The 23,005-nt window shown below is 48.8% G+C and overlaps 1 protein-coding gene across 1 annotated transcript in view; it reads left to right on the top strand.

Moving 5' to 3' along the window:
• Positions 1 to 23,005, top strand: part of RBPMS (RNA binding protein, mRNA processing factor) — a 174,419-nt gene that overhangs the window by 94,708 nt on the left and 56,706 nt on the right. Inside the window, exon 5 of the mRNA XM_077814332.1 lies at positions 15,635 to 15,785. Coding sequence (XP_077670458.1) covers positions 15,635 to 15,785 — 151 coding nt within the window. The remainder of the gene's footprint in view (positions 1 to 15,634; positions 15,786 to 23,005) is intronic.

Here is a 23,005-nt window from a genome sequence, read left to right as displayed (position 1 = left end):
GGTAGCATAGAACTGACGCTGGCTTGGGCTGGGATGTCTCCATTCTTGCCTAGATGGGGAGAGCCAGGTCACGGCCTCGGGTAGGAGATGGGGCCAAAGCTCAAGGATCAAGCCTTGTACTTTCTGAATCTTCTCTCTGGATCGGCGCAGGGCTAAACGCTGCAATCTCGGCAGTTTTCCAGGCGCCTTGTATTTGGGTGACGATGCGGTGGACGTTTGACAGGAAGCCTGCCAGAGCGTGTGGTGATACCATGACTGGGTGTGTGCCGTTCTGAGAGCACAGGGCGAGCGAGCCGCAGAATGTGGCGGGCGGGAGAGTGGGGAGAAGGCAGAGGCCCGTAAGCACATTTCAGGTTACACAAAGGTGACACTGATCTAGTTTGGACATTATCTGGATCTCCACCCATAGGGAGAGCCTAGAGGGACGGTGGGCATTTTAGTGCCAGGCCCCTCTGAGATGAGCAGCTGAACTGCCTATGGGCTATAGAATCATAGAAGATCAGCATTGGAAGGGACCTCAGGAGTTCATCTAGTCCAACCCCCTGCTCAAAGCAGGACCAATCCCCAACTAAATCATCCCAGCCAGGGCTTTGTCAAGCCTGACCTTAAAAACCTCTAAGGAAGGAGATTCCATCACCTCCCTAGGGAACCCATTCCAGTGCTTCACCACTCTCTTAGTGAAATAGTTTTTCCTAATATCCAACCTAAACCTCCCCCACTGCAACTTGAGACCATTGCTCCTTGTTCTGACATCTGCCACCACTGAGAACAGCCGAGCTCCATCCTCTGTGGAACCCCCCTTTAGGTAGTTGAAGGCTGCTATCAAATCCTCCCTCACTTTTCTCTTCTGCAGACTAAATAAGCCCAGTTCCCTCAGCCTCTCCTCATAAGTCATGTGCCCCAGCCTCCTAACCATTTTTGTTGCCCTCTGCTGGACTCTGTCCAATTTGTCCACATCCCTTCTGTAGTGGGGGGACCAAAACTGGACGCAATACTCCAGATGTGGCCTCACCAGTGCCAAATAGAGGGAAACGATCACGTCCCTCGATCTGCTGGCAATGCTCCTACTAATGCAGCCCAAAATGCTGTTAGCCTTCTTGGCAACAAGGGCACACTGTTAGCTCATATCCAGCTTCTCGTCCACTGTAATCCCCAGGTCCTTTTCTACAGAACTGCTGCTTAGCCAGTCGGTCCTCAGCCTGTAGCAGTGCATGGGATTCTTCCTTCCTAAGTGCAGTACTCTGCACTTGTCCTTGTTGAGCCTCATCAGATTTCTTTTGGCCCAATCCTCTAATTTGTCTAGGTCATTCTGGACCCTCTCCCTACCCTCCAGCATATCTACCTCTGCCCCCAGCTTTGTGTCATCCACGAGCTTGCTGAGGGTGCAATCCATCCCATCATCCAGATCATTAATGAAGATGTTGAACAAAAGCGGTCCCAGGACTGACCCCTGGAGCACTCCGCTTGATACCCGGCTGCGAACTAGACATTGAGCTGTTGATCGCTACCCGTCGAGCCCAACGATCTAGCAAGCTTTCTATCCACCTTATAGTCCAATCATCTAATCCATATTTCTTTAACTTGCTGGCAAGAATACTGTGGGAGACCATATCAAAAGCTTTGCTAAAGTCAAGGTATATCACGTCTACCGCTTTCCCCATATCCACAGAGCCAGTTATCTCATCATAGAAGGCAATCAGGTTGGTCAGGCATGACTTGCCCTTAGTGAATCCGTGTTGACTGTTCCTGATCACCTTCCTGTTCTCCAAGTGCTTCAAAATGGGTCCTTTCTCCTCTGCAGAGAGTGTGCTGCCCTGCAGTGCTAACAGGAGGTACGCGGGCATCTCTCCAAGAGAGGAAACCCAGCACCAGGGGTATAAACAAACACTTGAACTTTCTAAAAGGCTCATAAACTTTCCACACCCCAAAAACCCACAGACCAAACAAAGAAGCTTCCCCCCACCCTTCTCTAGCTAAGGTTACCATTTCTAAAGGGATTTCCATCCCAGGTGCAGAACACAGAAGCTTTAGCTTTAAAGGTTTACAAAAACCTCTTGTCCATGAATCGTGGTTCACAGTCACAGCCCTTCACGCCCTATCACCCTCAGTTGTTGTGGTTAGTTGAGTCCAGAGAGGAGTGTGGGGAACTCGAGAGGAATTGAATCATGCTAAGGGAGTGACGGCATCATGATGGGAGATGCAGCTCACTGCTGATACATGCAAAGTAAAGCACAGTGCGGGGAGGGGTGCTGTGTTGCTCAGAGACCTTACAGGGGTCTCAATTAACTGTATCAACTCAGGGAAGGGGAGACCGCTCAATGGAGACCTCTGCTCAATGGGCAGCTGCAGTCAAAAGAGCAAACAAGATGTTTGTATGGGAAGAAGAATACTACGGATAATATTATAATGCCATGATAGAAATCAGTGGTATGGACTCATCTGGATACTGTGTGTGGTTCCAAAAGCATGAGTCAGACCCACCCCAAAATTATGAGATTGACTTTAAAAAATGAGATTTTTAAAACGAATCGATATGAAGTTCTTTTTATTGACCTTCTGGCATTTGAGCCTTTAGGTGGTCAGATTTTCTAGTTTTTCTCTGCATCTATGAGGGCTGGAAACGTACCTTTTTAAAAATAGAAACTGAGATTCTCACTGAATCACCTGACTTCAGGAGCAGGAGCTTTAAAAATAATACCAAATATGGCATAATTTTGTTACCCAAACTCCCTTTATCCCCAAATCCTAGTTATCCGTATCTACAGTGCATCCCCCATGTAGCCTTATGTAAGTTAATCACCATGAATAACTTCCCAGTTAGTCTCTTGGCATGCCAATCAATGGGTTTCTAGTTGTATAGAGCAGGGGTTCTCAACCTTTTGCTTGCTGAGGCCCCCCCCCAATATGCTATAAAAATCTCCATGGCCCACCTGTACCACAACAACTGGTTTTCTGCATATAAAAGCCAGGGCTGACGTTAAGGGGTAGCAAGCAGGGCAATTACCGGGGGCCCTGTCATGAATCTAAAGGGAAGGGTAAACACCTTTAAAATCCCTCCTGGCCAGAGGAAAAACCCTTTCACCTGTAAAGGGTTAAGAAGCTAGGATAACCTCGCTGGCATCTGACCAAAATGACCAATGAGGAGACAAGATACTTTCAAAGCTGGAGAGGGGAGAAACAAAGGCTCTGTCTGTCTGTGTGATGCTTTTGCCAGGAACAGACCAGGAATGGAGTCTTAGAACTTAGTAATTAATCTAGCTAGATATGCGTTAGATTCTGATTTGTTTCAATGGCTGATAAAATAAGTTCTGCTGAATGGAATATATATTCCTGTTTTTGTGTCTTTTTGTAACTTAAGGTTTTGCCTAGAGGGATTCTCTATGTTTTGAATCTGATTACCCTGTAGAGTATTTACCATCCTGATTTTACAGAGGTGATTCTTTTACTTTTTCTTCAATTAAAATTCTTCTTTTAAGAACCTGATTGCTTTTTCCTTGTTCTTAAGATCCAAGGGTTTGGGTCTATGTTCACCTATGCAAATTGGTGAGGATTTTTATCAAGCCTTCCCCAGAAAAGGGGGTGTAGGGTTTGGGGAGGATTTTGCGGGGAAAGACATTTCCAAGTGGTCTTTTTCCCTGTTATATATTTGTTAGACGCTTGGTGGTGGCAGCAATAAAGTCCAAGGGCAAAGGGTAAAATAGTTTGTACCTTGGGGAAGTTTTAACCTAAGCTGGTAAGAATAAGCTTAGGGGGTTTTCATGCAGGTCCCCACATCTGTACCCTAGAGTTCAGAGTGGGGAAGGAACCTTGACAGGCCCCATGCTACAGGGGCCCCCATGAAGCTAAGTTGCTCAGGCTTACAACATTTGTGTTTTAATAAACTCAGTAATTTGGTTCTTTTACTTTGTACTTTATTAAAGAGTATTTCACAAACATAAGAATTATTCCCTGTATTTCTATCCCAGTAAAACTACAGCTCAAACTAGCACTTCCGGTTACCTGAGTGCTCAGTTAGCCAAAGGGTTTAGATGTCCCTGGGCTGTCCTGCATCGTGAGATTTACAGCAGGAGGAGGATATTTGGCAGTGCTGGTCCCGTGTCCTGCTTGGAGAGGAAGATGGTGGCAGGTTAGCCAGAGCCCCAGAGCCCGACAGGCTCAACTCAGCCAGTGCCTTGAAACAAGCCCCGAAGCCAGTGCGGTTGGTGGAGCACAGGTAACACGCACCCTGTGAGCCACACACTAAGCATGCCCTGCTCTGCATTAGCTGAGTGCAGGAAAGGCCAGGAGAGCTCAGGCAAGATCCACAACATCCAGGAGCAGCTGGGGAGCCAGGAGGATGCCCTCCCTGTTGCACGCTTGAATAACGAAAGGCAAGGAAGCCCTCTTGGTGGAGGCTGGTGTCTACTGCCTCAACCTATTATTCCCCCAAGGCTTCCACCATCACCTTTGTTCTCTCCGAGCATCACACAGCAAGCCCACCATCATCCCAGCTCCCGCCTCAGCTAGGCACTGGGGCGTTTCCTTTTTAACCCTCTTCCACCCACCTCCCCAGCTCTTTTTCTCACAGTGGCTTCACTGCTTTGTTTCACCAGCTGCTGAAAGATTAACTTCTACCCAGCAGAGTGTAAGACCCATTCTCTCCTGGGGGCAGATATCTGGGGCTATGGAGAAAAGGTCTTGAGTTTCTACAGAAAGATTCAGAATGGTTGCAAGGGCTCATGGGAAGCCGGAAGCCTGTTTGCATACCTCTCGGTGGAGGCTGAGCTGCGCCCAGCCCCTGGAACACAGCAGTGGCTGTGGCTAGCGGTCTCAGGAAATGGGAGCCGGGTTCTGGACCCCAGGAGAGCATGCAATGCAGCTGTTAGTCAGACTGTGTATTTCCGTGGCTTGTCTCTGAAAGTGGTGGCTTGCCTTTTAAAAAATGCAATAGGATCCATAAACCACCTCTGTCTGTCAGGCTGGGGCAGGCTGAGGGAGGCTGATCTCCCTGAAGCGAACATCAAGTCCTTCTTCGGGAGAGAGAGAAGCTTTTAGAACTGCCCTAAAAGTCCTGGAGATGAATGAGACTTGGCAGCTCTGCATCCATTCTCCAAGAGGAACCTCACTCCAGCCTAAGCTGTTAGCTCGACAGCTCACCCGTGGGGCTTTTTTTAAATCTCTGTTTTCTTTTCTCTCAAAGTGTTTCTGGTGACCATGGTCCCTTTCTATATGTAGAGAAGATATTCAGAAAACAGTCTTCTCTCTCACACTGAAAGGGTTCTAGCCTCCGAAAGCCATATTTGCCCATACTTACAGTGCTGGATAAAGGGAGTTGGGGGTAGAGTTTCCTTCCTGACCCTTATAGTGATCAGCCGATGCCCTGATGCATAGTATGAAATGATGCCCTGAAGCATGAGACTCATGCATGAGCCCTGAAGCTTTAGATTAGATGGCTCCCATCTTAGCATGTTTAAGTACAAATATTATTGGTCATAAAATTATCCAACCATCTCATAGACCTTTCTCCTCTTAAACCACTTAAAGCTTCATCTCAATTAGGATTAGTCTTGTGCATTAGTGAGCGAGGGGCTCATTTCACACACTTCTTCTATTGGCAGAACAGGGGTTAAAGCTGTGGGAGAGCTTTAGAGGTATGAAAAAATGTGTGAAAAATGTCAGCGGAGCTCTGAACTTCCTGCCGGCGGCACTGACTTCCACGGGCATTGTGCCATATGAGATGAGGTAAAAGTAGACGATGCCAAGGCTTGTCCACGTAGGTAAGAAAAACCCCCTTGGAATGCAGGGTTAGCCGTTCCGTGCTTTGTTGTGTTTGTAACTGGGCAACTTTTGTAACATTGCAGCAGAAAGTGGGGACGGGAGATTATTCTCTGGTAAGTGTCCCATCCCATCCAGCGCTCCGGGGTTCTTTCACTGAAAGAGAACATAGGGCCGTGGAAACTGCCACTTGGGATCACACTTGAGGTCCCATTTAGCCCATTTAGCTACCTCAGACAGTGGTAGCACCAGATACTTCTGAGGAAGGTGCAAAAAACCCTGCAGTGGGCAGGTGGTGGGTGGGGTGGTGAGTGGTCTGCTCTTTCATGAGGGTCTTATCCAAACTCTGACATATGAGAGATTGGCTTCAACCCTGAAACGTGAAGTTTGGTCTCCTTCCACCATTTGCTTTGGTACCATGCATTACAGCCTGACAGGGAGAGGGTGAGATGCCATGTCTGCCAGAATCTAGGGTGACCAGACGTCTCGATATTGAACTCTCTGTCCTGCGTCCAGACCAATGTACAATTTGGTGCCATTGCTCCCAATATTGTAGGGTTGTTGCCAGGCCTCCAGTTGGTACGGGGCTGGCAGGCTCCCTACCTGGCCTTCTCCGCACAGCTCCCCAGAAGTGGCGACATCTCCTTCTGGGTCCTAGGCGCAGGAGCGGCCAGGGGGGCTCTGTGTGCTGCCCCTGCCTTGAGCGCCGGCTCTGCAGCTTCCGGCCAATGGGAGCTGTGGAGGTAGCACCTGCCAGTGAGGCCGTGCGCAGGGCCGCCTAGCCGCACCTCCGCCTAGGACCCAGAGGGAAATGCTGCTACACCCAGGGAGCCACCTGAAGTAGGCGCCACCCAGAATCCCCTCCCCACACTCCAAGCCTCTGCCCCGGCCCTGAACCTCCTCCTGCACCCAAACTCCCTCCCAGAGTCAGCACCTTGAACCCCCACTCCTGTGCCCCAACTCACTGCCCCAGCTCTGAGACCCCCCTTGCAGAGGGGGCCAGGGCCATGCGCCCCTGACCTGTGGCTGGGGCTGGAGCTGGGGCCGTGGGCTACCCGACCCACAGCATGCAGCGGGGGCTGCAGCCAGGGCCATGCAGCCCCGACCCATGGCATGTGGTGGGGACTGGGGCCATGCACCCCCAACTTGCAGCTGGGACTGGAGCCAGGGCTGTGTGCCCCCCTTGCAGCTTCTTCAGGCTGTGCACCTCCCTCCCCCATGGTTGCGGTGGGGGCTCCCCTCTCCCCCGCCCCCACATTGTGTACCGATATTTTACTCTTGTGGTCTGGTCACCCTACCAGAGCCTCAACTCCTCTGTCCTAGCAAATGGAACTGTTGATCTGTCCTGTCCTGGACGTCCCTGTCACTGTTACTCAGCAGCCTCTGCCACCTGGCAGAGTCTCCAGCCAGCTGGGTCGGTGGAGTGGGTAGCTGATTGGCCGAGTGTATGTGTTATAACCTCCCTCACCACCACTGCTCATGCCCGGTAAGAACTGTCACATGGTTCCACCCTGTCCCATCTCCTGCAAAGCATCCAGTAACTCATGAGGTGCCTCTCCCACCCCGTGTCTCCAGTCTAGCCACACCCATCCCTGTGGGATCTGAGCCAGCCGGCTCCCAGCACACAGAACCAGATCCCTGGGGAGCCAGGGACACTGACCCCAGGCAGTGCTGGGGGTGCTGGGCAGCTAACAAAACAATCCCCTACATGCACCCCTTCCCCCACATCACCAAAATTCCCCTTTACATTTCCCTTCCCAGAGATCCTGGCCTTTCACTTTAAAAGGCTGGCTGTGCACCCTAATCTTGTCTATCAGTGGCCTATGCCCGATGCTTCAGAGGAAGGAGCAAACACCTCGGTAACCCATAATGCATTGGGTCAGTTGTACAACAGATGCGGTACGGGCAAGGCTCAGCAGAGACCCAAACCAGCAGGGTTTGCCTGCCTCAGCCTTTAGCATAAATATAAATGTTATAAGTGGGGAAGGATTTATCTAGCCCCTTTTAAAATCCAACACCAGGATTGGCTGCTGGATCCTATAGCAGTGCATTCTATGCAGCCATCACTATCCCTTTTATTTGCTCTAAACATGCGGAGGCCAGAAGGAACCATTGCGATCATCTAGTCTGACCCTGGGTATAACACATACCAGAGAACTTCAGCAAAATAATTCCTAGAGCAGATCTGTTAGAAACACATCCCATCTCGATTTATAAATGGTCAGTGCTGGAGAATCCACCACGACCTTTGGTAAGTTGTTCCAAAGGTTAAATACTCTCACCATAAACATTTATGCTGGATTTCCAGTCTGAATTTGTCTAGCTTCTACTTCCCGCCTTTGGATCATGTTAGACCTTTCTCTGCTAGACTGAAGAAGAGCCCACTAGTAAATATTTTCCCCATGTAGATACTTATAGACTGTAACCAAGTCTCCCCCTTAACCTTCTCTTTGTGAAGCTAAGTAGATGGAACTCCATGAACCTCTCGCTGTTTTCTAATCCTTCAATCATTCTCGTGGCTTCTCTCTGACCTCTCTCCAATTTATCAACAGCCTTCTTGAATTGTGAGTGCCAGAGCTGGACACAGGTGTAACTAAAGCAGACTTGTGGCCAAGATGAGTCCGCTCTGCGGGTGGCTCTGGCCAAGAAAAGATGTGCAGGAATGAAGCAGGGAAACTCCCCCTCTCCCCCACCAGGGGCACCAGTTCCAACCCCCCTGGAGTAAACACTCCCCCACACCCCCACCAGAACAGTACAGTGAAAATAGAAAGGGAAATATGTGTTTACAGAGGGATGGAGCAAAGTACCAGGGGGGAAGATGAGGGAGCAGTAAAACAGGCTTACATGCAACTTGAGGACCTTTGGGTCCAGTGGTTCCAAGATGCCCAGTACTGAGTCTAGCCATGCTCACTAACCCCCAAGGGGGTCACATAGTATCCAGCAGCAGCTGCATCAATGCCAAATACAGAGGTAGAATAACCCCTTTGCTCTGACTCAAGAGTCCCCTGTTGATGCATCCCAGGATCGCATTCGCCCTTTTGGTCACAGCATCACATCAGGAGTTAGTGTTCAGCTGATTATCTGCTACCACTCCAAAATCTTTTTCAGAGTCACTGATTCCCAGGATAGAGTCCCCCATCACGTAAGGATGGCCTCCATTCTTTGTTCCTAGATGTATACATTGACGTTTAGCTATATTAAATCACATATCGTTTGCATGTGCCCAGTTTACCAAGCAAACCAGTGACCTGTCCTCTTCATTATTTACCACTCCCCCAATTTTTGTGTCATCTGCAAACTTGATCAGTGATGATTTTATGTTTTCTTCCAGGTCACTGATAAAAATGTTGAATAGCGTAGGGCCAAGAACCAATCCCTGCAGGACCTCACTGGAAACACACCCGCTTGGTAACGATTCTCTGTTTACAATCACATTTTGAGACCTATCCGTTAGACAGTTTTTAATCCCTTTAATGTGGGCCATGTTAATTTGATATCTTTCCAGTCAGTCATGAGGCCCCTTGTTCTTGAATAGAATGGGATGGGCCATAAATTGATACGCTGGGTACACTCTGAATGATGTGAAAAACCCCTGCATAAACCCATTGAAATGCCATCCCAAATGGAAAACCCACCCTCAACACCACTGTGTGCCATGAAGTGAGCTGTAGCTCATGAAAGCTTATGCTCAAATAAATTGGTTAGTCTCTAAGGTGCCACAAGTCCTCCTTTAGGTTTCAGAGTAACAGCCGTGTTAGTCTGTATCCGCAAAAAAGAAAAGGAGGACTTGTGGCACCTTAGAGACTAACACGTTTATTAGAGCATAAGCTTTCGTGGGCTACAATAAAAGATTTAAGGGTGGCAATTTTGCAACAGAAAAACTTCAAAAACAGACTCCAAGGAGAAACTGCTGAGCTTGAATAAATATGCAAACTAGACACCATTAACTTGGGTTTGAATAGAGACTGGGAGTGGCTGGGTCATTCCCCATGTTACATATCCTCACACCTTCTTGTCAACTTCTAAATGGGCCATCTTGATTATCACTACAAAAGTTTTTTTCTCCTGCTGATAATAGCTCATCTTAATTAGCCTCTTACAGTTTGTATGGCAACTTCCACCTTCTCTGTATGTACATATGTATCTTCTTACTATATGTTCCATTTTATGCATCCGATGAAGTGGGCTGTAGCCCACGGAAACTTATGAAAGCTTATGCTCAAATAAATTTGTTAGTCTCTAAGGCACCACAAGTACTCCTGTTCTTTAAACTGTGCTGGCCATTCTCCCTGGCAGGGAGAGGGGCAAAGGCATGCGGACAGAGTCCCTCTAGAACTGGGCTGTGATTCAGCCCTGGGGCAAGTAAGTGCAATTCCACTGGCCTCAGCACAGCTCTGCCCTTTTACAGCCAGGCTCAGTGTGGTCTCCGGTCCCATGCGATCAGTTGTCTGCCTTTCCCTCACACGCCAGTGGCCTGGGCTGTATGACACCAATTGTTAGGAACCCCACCCCCTTGATTTCATGTGATTTGAACTTGGTCGAAAACCCAGCAGCTCCCCTTTGCAGAGTTAGCTTTTGCCTCTGCTTTGATTCATTTGGGTTTGCACCCAGAGTCTAACCCTTTAAATTCCAGGTTTGACAACAAGGCCCAAAAACTCAAACTCAAACCAGATGAAGCAGCTGAGTTTCATGTGGATTTGCATCAGAACCAAACCAAAATGGGTCCAGGTTTGTGCACTTACGTGACTCTTTCCTTAAACCTTGTAGTGAAACTTTAGAACAGGGGAGTTTTGCTTCGTTTTGTGCTTTGCGACAAAAGTTTTGCACAGATCTCGTTCTGGCAATCTGGACCTGATGATTGCAGTCCCTAGTCCCTTCGGGACTCAGGAAGCAGTGGACTTGCCTAGAAGGAAGCCATTTTCTGATCTCACAGTTAGCAAATTACTCATTTACAGCCTGCTTTTTCCCATGAAAAAAAGTTGATTTCAACAAGCCCAGCTCCCCTCTGTCTGTACAGAATTAATCTCATTACGATGCCATTCTGGGTGAAATCATTGAGCCCCCTGAGTAATCTCATCAGGCAGGGATAACAGCAAACAGTCCGTTCTCTAATTTCTTTCCCTATTTTTCCTTGTCGTCTTTTTAAATTTAAAATATTTTTGGCTCTGCTAATCCCTGAGGATAAGGGCTCAGTGCAGCGGGATACTGACTGCCAAATATGGTGCTGATGCTAAAGATGTTAGAGGAATGTGACTTGCTCTAAGCCTATGGTCTCAGAATTTGCTGCCAAACAAATTAGGTCATTTAAACTTTGCAGGCTTTAAAGGATGTTGGAACTTTAATTTGGAATGAAAAATCTGGTGGTGTTTTTGCTAAACGGCTCAGTGTCCTGGGGAATTTAGTTTGGCACTTTCTCTGTGTGACGGTCAGTCCCAGCTTTAGTAAGATCTGGATTGACTGCCGCAGTAATTTAGATGCACCATTGTGCACACAAAGATTTTACGTGTAATCTGTGTGGATGCTCACCATTATGGCGCGTTTGTTCGTGTGTGGATGTCGCCAACCAGCTGCATAGCTGACTATTCACACAAACAACAAGGCGATTTGCATGCACAATTTCATTTCTAACTTTTTGAAGGTGAGACCCATTATATCCTGTTGTGTAGCGTTTAGATGAAAACGATGGTTGACAATAGCAGGAGGTGACCCAGCAGCAGCCTAGAGACAATGTGACCCATAGATTCTGCAATGTGAGCCCTAGCCACCTTCCCCTTTAATAAAGAAGTGGTCCACAGAAACACAAGTCACGCATGCAGTGTTCTGTCTTGTTCGGAGAAGCCCAGCCAGTAGCAGCAAGATGGAGTTTTGCAGGAGTTGTCTCAGCAGCTGCTCTTTCATACATGTAAATTGTTTCATTTATGCAAACTTGGGTAGGGCCTCGAGCTTCTGGCAACTTAATGTGCCCCCAGTTTTACCAGGTGTGTCCCTCCCCCCACTCCTAATGTCGTGGATGTACTGACTCCCCAGCAGTTTATGTGCAAGAGGAGCCTGGGGCTGCCATTCTACTTCAGAGACAGATGTTCAAGAGTTCCATAGTAGGAAGCATTGGGTTGGTTTGGAAGATAACAGGGACGCAGAGTGCATATACCTTCTCTGGGTGAGGGCCCCCAATGTCAGCATCGCCCTAGGACTGCCAAATCCTAGAGGTTACTCCTGTGAGTTTTGCTAAAGCAAAGCAGCTGTCATCTGCACTGCACCGTCACCGCATCAGTATTGTGTCTTCTGCTCTCTCCGTGCCCTTCCTGGGGCTGGCATGCAGTACTGGCCCAGTTGGCTAGTTGTCGTGACAGTTCTATACCCCTAGGAGCATCTTTCCATCCAGCTGTAGCAGAATTAGCCGCTCACCCAGCTGACTGTTCCCCCGCCCCCCCGCCCACCCATTTGTTCTTTTCTCCTCTAAAGAGAGAGCCTTGCTTTGCTGTGGGGCTGCGACTTGGCGTTTTATTGAAAGTTTCTCACTCTGCCAAAGCCGCATGGACTTGCGGGGGCGGCAGATTCCTTAGGAAGGCGATTAAAAAAAGTGTGGGTTTGTGTGGAAAAGCCCCTTCTTCCTCAGTCTCTCAGACAATCTGAGAAGAGAAGGGGCTTTGAGACGTCCCCGCTGATCCTGCAAGTTACGGATTTGAGAGGCCGCAGCACTCTGGTGAGGCCGTGCCCCCACCCCAGCCGGGTGGAGTCGGGTCATCAAAACAAGGGCCTGTTTCTATCCCACATAAGCACAGGTCTGCTACTAGAGACCGCATAGGAATGGAGACCATACACACCCCCAGGCAGATCCTTCTTCAATGGAGTCCTGATCATTTACACCAACGGAGGATCTGCTGCCATGTTTCGAAACCAGATTTGGCCTTTATCAGCTAGCTCCTACTCTGCAATATTGCCAACCCCGAGTGTTCAAAACTCACGAGCAAGGTGCCAAACGATCCTGAGACTGGCTTAAAAACTAAGCGATTTTACAAAGTACTAAAAGTGAAGTTCTCTTTGTTTGTTTTCTCATGTGGGAGCATTGGGGGAGGGGGCGTCACACTCTCCAGCTTGCCCCAGAAAGTCCCTTTTCTTCATGAAAGGTGCGAGTCTCGACTAACAACCTGACCCCCGTGGCTGGGGCTGTAAGAAAAACATCAAGCATTGTGAGAGTCATGAGCATCCCAGTGCCTGTGTCACAGTGTCTAAGGAGCGGCTTGCCTGCCCTCTCTCCTGCTGGACATAGTGGTCATTACCCTCTAATAGCAGTAAAAGTAAGAATAAACACACCATCAACTGAAATGTCCCCCAGACGCACGCCATCCTCTTGCTGAAGAATTGCAGTGCTTGTAGACGATGCCAGAATCGTAGCTCTGGAGACTACAGGGTTTTATTTATCTAGGGCAGGCCAGCAGTGGAAGCTTTTCTCCGCCTCCATCTCCCTCTCAGGGCAGTTCCACCTCCATGCCTGCTCTGTCCTCGGTTTCTCTGCAGTGATGACATGAGAGCCAGTTAATGCCAGTTGTCTGGGAGGCCTGGGCTGTGGACACGTCTGTTGAGCAGTGGAGAGAGGATTGGCTCTCCTGACACCGGACATCAAAGAGCTGTCGGAGGTCACGGCTTTTGGTCACTGCTAGCAATGGACATGACAGCCTGGGCAGGGCCAGAACCCCTTATCCCTCCCCCACACGCAAGCCGGCAATTAAACAAAGCTACCGCTGTGGTTGGTTGGTTCCACATACTTCTACACCTCATCCTGATTATCACTACAAAAGGTTTTTTTCTCCTGCTGATACTAGCTCACCTTAATTGATCACTCTCATTATAGTGTGTATGGCAACCCCCATTGTTTCATGTTCTCTGTGTATATATATATATCTTCTGACTGTATTTTCCACTGCATGCATCCGATGAAGTCGTTTTAGCCCACGAAAGCTTATGCTCAAATAAATTTGTTAGTCTCTAAGGTGCCACAGGTACTCCTCGTTCTTTCTACACCTCAGTTATTCATTGTAATATTTAGTGCTCTCTACCAAGGGTATGGCCCCATTGTGCAAGGGGCTGTATCATGTCCCTGAGCAAAGAACTTACCGTCTAGACAGACAAGTGAGATGGGTGAGAAAGGGAGGCTCATTCTCCCCATTTTACAGATGGGAACTGAGGTGTGGAGACACTATACACAAAAGGTCCCAAAGCACCTCAGTGACTTGTAAGAGTGACTCCAAGTCTCATCACAAGTCTCCACTCTGTACGTTCCTTCTGAAAAGGTTACAGGAAGTGACTTGCCCGGGATCACACCGCCTCTGTGGCAGAGCTGGGAACTGCGAACTGAACACACATCTCCTGAGTCCCACTCCCATGCATTGACCACAAGCCCCTCCTTCAACTCCTGGGTGGACCTAGAAGTGAAAGTGCCAAAATTCCAGGGGAAAGGCTGTTGTGGTGGGTATTTTTGGCCCATGCATAAAAACAGGAAGTTCTGGAGATCTCACAAGCAAGCCTGTTCTAATAAGATGTTCAGTTCCGTTTAGCTGGAGGTTCAGAGAAGCTTCTCATCAGTTGGGTCCTATATAACAGAGCCATTTTGTAGCTGTGCATCATCACTGTCTCTAAAGAACATTTCAGCTAGATGTGCCCTGAGCCCCCAAGTCCAGATCTGGTTCTTAGCTAGTTCGGCGTGCTTCTAATTCCAGTTTGGGGCTGTGCTCTTCGCTGCCTTCAGGGGAAAGTCATTTCCAGCTCCCCAGGCCATCTGCCCTGACTCTAAGAAGTGTAACAGTTCAAAGCTAGGACATTATTGAGACTGGCTGGTCCCGCGGGGCAGGTGTTTCTCTTTTCCTTTATTTGTCCCCTCCTCCTTGCCTTTTTGGACCCTGATTGGGTTTAATTCTGGAGCTTGGGAGCCCAGCCTGAGATAAACATGAATATTTCTCCCTATTTTTAACTTTAAAAATATTCCTGTAAGGTTCCTCATCCCCCGCCCCAGCCTTCTCAAAATACAAATCCCAAACAATCCCTTCCTCCGTGTAGACTCTGAGCCTTTCAGCTGCTCTCCCTTCCCCTGATTTTAGGATTGCTGCCCTCTAGCTCATGTGTGGCCATCCAGCCCTTTCTTCCCCAAGCCTCTGGGAGACTCCATTATCACTTTGCAGTGGAGTTAAAGATAACTGGAGTCCAGAGATCAACTCACAACCATGTGTCATGAACACTGCCATGTAACTGCATAATGCTCTCTGAGTTTGGCCATCCCGCGGCCTGAGGGCGCCAGCCTTCAAAGGCTGGTGCGTGTGAGATGTTGTCTGCCTTGTGAACTACGTTATGATCACAGCGATTGCAATTCCAATTCCATCCTGGTCTATGAGCCAGATGAAGGCAAGTTCTGTTATCTGTGAACAAATTAAGGAAAACAAAGCCCTTATTGGTGCATGTTTTATCGGCCGATTCAATAAAAATAAGAATTTGCTTTAAAAGCAAGTCATCGGATTCAGCTTTAAAACTGGAATTTTGGTATGTTTTTTCTGTGTACAAAGTGGTGGAGGCCCTTATCCTGCAATCAGATCCATGCACCAAGACCCCAGTGGCCCCTGGAGCCCTACGCAAGTGCTGGGGCCTGCCAGCAAGGATCTCACTGTGGGATCACAGAGTCAAAAGTGTGGAGAACTGTGTCCATCCCAGTGTGATCTGAGTTTGCTTTGTTTGGCTTGTCGAGCAATGCGCTTGAGGTGCTGGTGACCCGAGCCACAGCGGCCTCTCCGCCTGGTGTTTGGGGCTCGCCGATAGTGCTGATTTCATTCAGTAGTTTTCCCTGTTGGCTGTACAGATAATTGACACGCTCTGTTCTCTTGCTTTGACAAAGGGAATTCGCTTTGACCCCGAAATTCCACAAACGCTACGACTAGAATTCGCCAAGGCAAACACCAAGATGGCCAAGAGCAAGCTAGTGGGAACCCCGAACCCGAGCACTCCTCTCCCCAGCACTGTACCTCAGTTCATTACCAGGGAGCAATGTAAGTGTTTGGTTTTATGGTCTTCTTAATTGAACAGCGGGTAGAGACGGCCAAGGAGCTGGATCCTGTGGTGCTCTGCGACTTAGACAACCCGAAAGAGGAGAAACGACTGCGTTAGTTTGGTGTCTCTGCAAAGCAATGTTAGACGTGAATGAAATGCGCCTCCCTCGTGCTTGCTGGAAGATGAGGTGGTTTTGTCCATGACCAAGTCCTTTGTTTGTAGACCAGAATCTGGAGGTGACCTTCTGCCTCTGGCAGGCTGTTTAGGCAGCAGGTACAACAGAGTGGCATCTTTTGTTGTTGGTGCTTTTGTTTTCTGGAAATATAGCTGATACTGGTACTCTCTGGATCTTCCATGCACAGCAGTGGCGTAGCTAGCATGGGACATTTGGGTGGGTGGGCAATGATGGGGGCGGGGCACGGGGGGAACAGGAGGCATTGGGGGGCCTGCCTCCGCCCACCCCCTCCAATGCAGCCGGCCTTGTGGGGGGCGATGGATGCTCTGGCCAGGAGTCCCACGGGGCCCTGCGTGCGCACCCAGCTCTGGGAGGAGATGCCGCTCTCCAGCATGCATGGCTCCCATCCCCATCACACTGACCAACGCCGGGCCCGGCTCCCAGAGGTGGCAGGCCTACGTTTTTTAATGATCGCCACCACTGGGCGGGCCGGCTGCCCACCTCCTGCTGCGGCGTGCGTGCATGCGTGGCGGGTTGTCAGGTGCGCCGCTGCTGTCCCAACCCCCTCCGGTAGGGCCAGGGGGGTGTGCACCCAGCGTGTGGTGTCCTCCACGGCTGGGCAGGGCTGGGGCTGGAGCAGGAGCAGAGCTGGGGTTGGGGGGTGGGCTTGGATGCCAAGTGGGTGGGCCGTGACCCACCTAGGGCCACCCATAGCTACACCCCGATGCACAGTCACACCTGGAAGCAGAGACTGAATGTTTACACATGACAGTGAACACTGGATGATGTAAATGTTGATGTATACATCTAAGAACAAAGAGAGCAGGCCGTATTCACAGGATTGGGGACTCTATAACCTGGGGACAGTGACTCTGGCAAAGATTTTGGGGACATGGTGGATAATCAGCTGAACCATGAGCTCCCAGTGTGACGCTGTGGTCAAAAGGGCTATTGAAGTCCTTGGATGCAGAAACAGCAGAATCTCAAGTAAGAGTAGAGAGGTTATTTTACCTCTGTATTTGGCACCGGTGCGACCGTTGCTGGCATACTGTGTCCAGCTCTGGTGTCCACAATTCAAGAAGGATATTGATAAACTGGAGAAAAGAAAGAAAGGCCACGCAAATGATTAAAGGATTAGAAAACCTGCCTTATAGCAATAGATTCAGGGAGTTCAATCTGTTTATAAAGTGAAAGTTAAGGGGTGACTTGATCATAGTCTATAAGTACCTATATGGAGAACAAGTATTTAATAATAGGCTCAGAGAAAGGCATAGCATGATCCAATGGCTCGAAGTTGGAGCCAAACAAATTCAGACTGGAAATACGATAATTTTTTAACAGTGAGAGTAATTAGCCATTGGAACAATTTACCAAGGTTCATGGTGGATTCTCCATCACTGACAATTTTAAAATCAAGATGGGATATTTTTCTAAAAGATATGACCTGGGAATTATTTTGGGGCAGTTCTCTGGCCTGTGCTATACAGGAGGTCAGACTAGATGATCACAGTGGTTCCTTCTGGCCTTGGAATCTGTGTTGAAAACCACGTCTGCTCTGATTCTGGTAGCAGGGCACTGGAACAGACCATCCAGTTCGGTACCATGTCTCCAAGAGTAGCCAACGGTGGATGTTTCAGAGGGGATTGTAACTCCATCCCTACCCCTTCTTGGGGGCAGTCCCTTCCTCACGCCTGCTGGCTTTTCACGTGTAAGTGTGGCTTTCCCCAGCATCTTGTGCAGTCACGTAGCCCTGTGCAAATTGAGTGTCACATGCTCTGATGTGGTGATAGCATGTACCCTCTGTGCCACCTGGACTGGGCACACCAGGGAGTCACACTGACGCAGACGAGCATGCCCATGAGCTCACCTGGGCTCCTTGTGTTTGGGTGCCCTGTCCCAATTTGCCCTGGTGCCTTGCAGTTAGAGTGGGACCAAGCTGTTGTTTTTTTTTTTAATTTGGAGGGTTGGGAGTTCAAAACAGCTCCCAGAACGTGCTCAAATTCTCAACCCTGAAACAGGCATGTGAACTACCCTGCAGTCACTCCGCAGCAAGGCTCCTGTGTGATAGAGGCCTGGATCACACACCAGTTTATTCTACAGTTACAGTCTGAATGAAAGATAACTTGGGTTTAATGGCATTATTTGGTGGCCCTCCACATTCTTATCACACCATTTTGTTAGTGGAAGGATAGTGCCATTAGGGAGCTAGAGATGTCCATAAACGTATTTCTTAATCACCGCGCTGCACTGAGACTAACTCTATAGTGTAAATAGCATCGTTTCTAGATGATGGATGTCTTTTTACAATTGTACACATTACCATCATAAATATAGATTGTCTGAATTTCTGTAAATAGGCTAGAGTTCACATTGTATTAAGTTCTGCATCTCAACAAACCATTTCTGCTCTGCAAATGCAGCTGTGAAAGAACAGCAAAGCTAAAAACACCCTGTTTGGATATTCTCAGTCAAGTGAATATTAGTTCTCCTTAATTTGTAAATCTCATCCTTAATAGCGAAATTAAATCCTAACTCAGCCAATACAAGTCACTACAGACAAATACCTACCACATCATGGTAGGGGGTCTACTTCAGACCACCCAGTCAGAAGGAGGAGGTGGATAAGGCATTTCTAGAACAAATAACAGAAATAACAAAAACACAAAACGTGGTAGTGATGGGGGACTTTAACTTCCCAGACGTCTGTTGCAAAAGGAATACAGCAAAACACAAAATGTCCAATAAGTTCTTGGAACATCTTAGGGACAGCTTCTTGTTGAAGAAAATGGAGGACGTAACCAGGGGGACCCTTTTAGAATTTATTCTGACTAATGGAGGAATTGGTATCAAAGCTGAAGGTAGAAGGCAATTTGGGTGAAAATGATCAGGAAATGAAAGATTTTATGATTCTAAGGAAAGGAAGGAGTGAGAGCAGCAGAATGAGGACAATGGATTTCAGAAAAGCAGACTTTGACAAACTCAGAGAACCGGTAGGTAAGGTCCCATGGGAAAAAAATCCAAGGGAAAAAGAAATTCAGGAGAGCTCGCAGTTTCTCAAAGAGACAACATTAAAGGCACAACAGCAAACACGCCCGATGCAAAGGAAAGATAGAAAGAATGGTAAAAGGCCAATATGGCTCCATCAGGAGCTCTTTTATGGACTGAAAATTGAAAAGGAATCCTACAAAAAGTGGAAACATGGCCAAATTGTAAGGATGTGTACATGGCATCCTTAAGTATGTAGGGGCAAAATCAGAAAGACGAAAGTGCAAAATGAGTAATAGCTAGCAAAGGACAAAAAAGGCAATGAGAAGAGGTTCTTTCAATAGCTTAGGGGCAAGACAAAGGAAAGCCTAGGTCCTCTACTTAGTGGGGAAGGAGAGCTAATAACAGACAACACCAAAAAGGCCGAGGCGTTTAATGTCAATTTTGCTTCAGTCTTCACTAAAAGAAGGTTAATTGTGACCAGATACTTAACACACTTCATATTAACAACAAGGGGGAAGGAACAGAAGGTAGAATAAAGAAAGAACAGGTTAAAGAATATTTAGATAAGTTAGATGTATTCAAGTCTGCAGGGCCTGATGAAATTCACTCCAAGTTACTGACTGAAGTGACCTCAGAACCATTAGAGGTTATGTTCAAGAACTCATGGAAGACGGGTAAGGTCCAAGAGGACTGGAGAAGGGCAAACACAGTACAGTAAAAGTTGTTTTATCTGGCACTTCACCAACCGGAAAGCTCTATAAATGGGTATTTCTGATCTTCATTGAAATTTTGGTTTATAGTCTGGTTGGCGCGGGGCCAGCAGGGGTTTGGGGTGGGGGTGCAGGCTCTGGGAGGGAGTTTGGGTGCGGGAGGGGGCTCGGGGCAGCGGGTTGGGGCATGGCATGGGGGTGCCGGAGCTGGGGGGCGCTCACCTTGGGCGGCTCCCCGCAAGTGACCACATGTCCTGACTGCTCCTAGGTAGAGGTGCAGCAAGCGGCTTCGTATGCTGCCCCCACCCCGCCCCGAGCGCTAGCTCCGCAGCTCCCATTGGTTGGGAACAGTTGCCAATGGGAGCTGCGGGGGGCGGCGCCTGCGGGTGAAGGCAGCGCACAGAGCTGCCTGTCTGCACCTCTGCCTAGGAGCAGCTGGGACAGGTTGCCGCTTGCGTGGAGCCGCCCAAGGTGAGCGCTCGCTGGATCCGGCACCCCCCTCCCACACTCCAATCCCCAACCCCGCACTCCCTCCTGCACCCAAATTCTCTCCCAGAGCCTGTGCCCTGCACCCCCTCCCGCACCCAAACTCCTTCCCTCTTAGTTAACTGGAATTTTTTACTTACCAGCACCCCCCATTCCCCCAACATGCCAGATAAAACAGCTTTTACTGTAGCTGTCTTTAAAAAGGGGGCCAAAGAAGACCCAGTGATTTATAAACCAGTCAGCCTAACTTTGATACCTGTGTAAGCGGGAGAATGGTCCCGTTATAGTGGGGAACTTTCCTGGCTTCTGCATGACCCCGGTGAGATGGGCTAGTGAAAGGATCTGAGCCCTCGCTCCCACTTCCTTTACCCAGAGGCCTCCCTGCCCTTAAGGACTCCCCTTCCACTCTCCTGTCTGGCAGTGTCCTCGTAACCCCGACGAGGCTGGGTCCAGGATTCCTGGGGGGCTCGACCCCCAACCCTGCTGTGGTCACCTAGGACAGGGGCTAGGGTGTCCCCACTCCAGGGTGCTCTCTCTGCACTGGACATTTCCCTGACCCACTGATCGTTACATACAATTTAAATGCAACTTATTTAATCAACAATTAATTTAAAAAAGAATAAGGAAAAACAGGAAAGGTGAAAGGAAACACATCACCCCGCTCTGTGGCAGGGAACATCACAGACAGTGTCTCTGGAATGCCCGGGCAATTCACAGTCTGCTCCTTGTAGGTCCCAGGCCTCCTGCTCCGGCCCTGGCTGTGCTGCAGGGATGCTGCGGGTTGGACACTCGCTCTGGTGGTGGCCACACACTTCCGGGCTTTGGGCGGTGGGACCCTTCTTCCCAGCGTCAGCCCCCCGTCGGGTTAAGATCCCCTTCCCAGTCTGGCCTGCAAGGACCCTCAGCTGGGGTGTCTCTCTGCGCTGGGCCCTTTGCCCAGGGTCCCCCCTTAGCTCGCCCCACTTGCTCACCATACCCGGCTCCAGACTGCTCCAGCTCCGGCTCCGCTCTGCCTCAGCACTGATGCTGCTGCTCTGCCTCCAGCCCCCTGGGCTGCTTCTCTGGCCCCTCTGGCTCTGTGGCTGCAGCCCTGCGCCCAACACAGGATCTGCTCTCCCTGGGCTGTGTCTCTGGCTCTGAGGCTGCAGCCCTGCTCCCAGCACAGGGTCTGCTCTGCAGGCTGCTTCTCTGACTCTGCTCCCAGCTCTGACCAGCTTCCTGGGCTGCTTTTCTGGCCCCTCTGGCTGGCACAGCTCTGCTCCCGAGCTCAGCCCCACTCTGTCTGACCCTGGCAATTCCAGCTCACACACAGGACAGGACCCATCCTGGCCTCCTGACTCCCTGATTAGCTGCCCGCACTGTCAATCAGGCTGACCTGGAGCACTGGCCTCTCCCCATTACCCCTGGGGACTGCCAGTCTCAGGGTCCTGATTTCCCATCGACCCTTCCCCTTTCTTTTGGTACTGGGAACTAGCCAACCAAAACACCCCCACTGAGTTTTAGTAAGGGGACAACAGTCCCCTTGCACCTGGAAAGATACTGGAACAAATTATTAAACAATCCATTTCAAGCACCTAGAGGATAATAGGGTTATAAGGAATAGCAAGCATGGATTTGTCAAGAGGAAATCATATCAGACCAACCTAATTTCCTTCTTTGACAGGGTTTACTGGTTTATGGATGGGTGGAAGCAGTAGATGTGCTATATCTTTATTTTAGTAAGTCTTTTGAGATAGTCCCACATGACACTCTCCTAATAGAGAAATGTGGTGCAGATGAAATTATTATAAGGCGGATGAACAACTGGTTGAAAAACCATACTCAGCAAGTAGTTATCAATGGCTCGCTCTCAAATTGGAGGGTGCATATCTAGTAGGGCCTGGCCGGGGTCTGGTTCAACATTTTCATTAATGACTTGAGTAATGGAATGGAGAGTCTTTGCAGATGACCCCAAGCTGGGTTGCTCGCACTTTGGAGGCCAGGAGAATTGGTCTGAATTCAACAAGATGAAATTCAATAAAGACAAGTGCAAAGTGTTAAACTTAGGAAGGAAGAATCAAATGTACAACTACAAAACGGAGAATAGTTAGCGAGGCAGTAGTACTGCTGAAAAGGATCTGGGGTTTATAGTGGATCACAGATTGAATATAAGCCAACAATGTGATGCAGTTGTGAAAAAGGCTGATATCATTCTGGAGCATATTAACAGGAATGTTGTATGTAAAGCACAGGAGGTAATTGTCCCCCTCTACTTGGTACTGGTGAGGCCTCAGCTGGAGTGCTGTGTCCAATTCAGGGTGCCACACCTAAGGAAAGATGTGGACAAACTGGAGAAAGTCCAGAGGAGAGCAACAAAAATGATAAAAGGTTTAGAAAACCTGACTTGTGAGGAAAGGTTAAAAAACTGGGCATGTTTAATCTTGAGAAAAGGAGACTGAAATGGGAACCTGATAACAGTCTTAAAATATGCTAAAGGCTGCTATAAAGAGGATGGTGATCAATTGGTCGCCATGTCCACTGAAGGCAGGAGAAGTAATGAGCATAATCTGCAGCAAGGGAGATTGAGGTTAGATATTAGGAAAAACTTTCTGACTATAAGGCTAGTTAAATGCTGGAACAGGCTTCCAAGGGAGGTTGTGGAATTCCCCTCATTAGAGGTTTTTAAGAACAGGTTGGATAAACACCTGTCAGGGACTATTTAGATGTACTTGATTCTGCCTTGGTGCAGGGGGCTGGACTAGATCACCTCTCAAGGTTCTGTCTAGCCCTACAATTCTATGATTCTGCACTGACTGTTATTCACATATACTCCCTCAGCAAAATACAAATATTGCAAACTGAATGTAGACACCATGACATT

This window comes from Eretmochelys imbricata, chromosome 4 (assembly GCF_965152235.1).
Source record: "Eretmochelys imbricata isolate rEreImb1 chromosome 4, rEreImb1.hap1, whole genome shotgun sequence".
Taxonomy (NCBI): Eukaryota; Metazoa; Chordata; order Testudines; family Cheloniidae; genus Eretmochelys; species Eretmochelys imbricata.
Note: the sequence above shows the minus strand (reverse complement) of the source record. Positions and strands in the feature narration are given on the sequence as shown.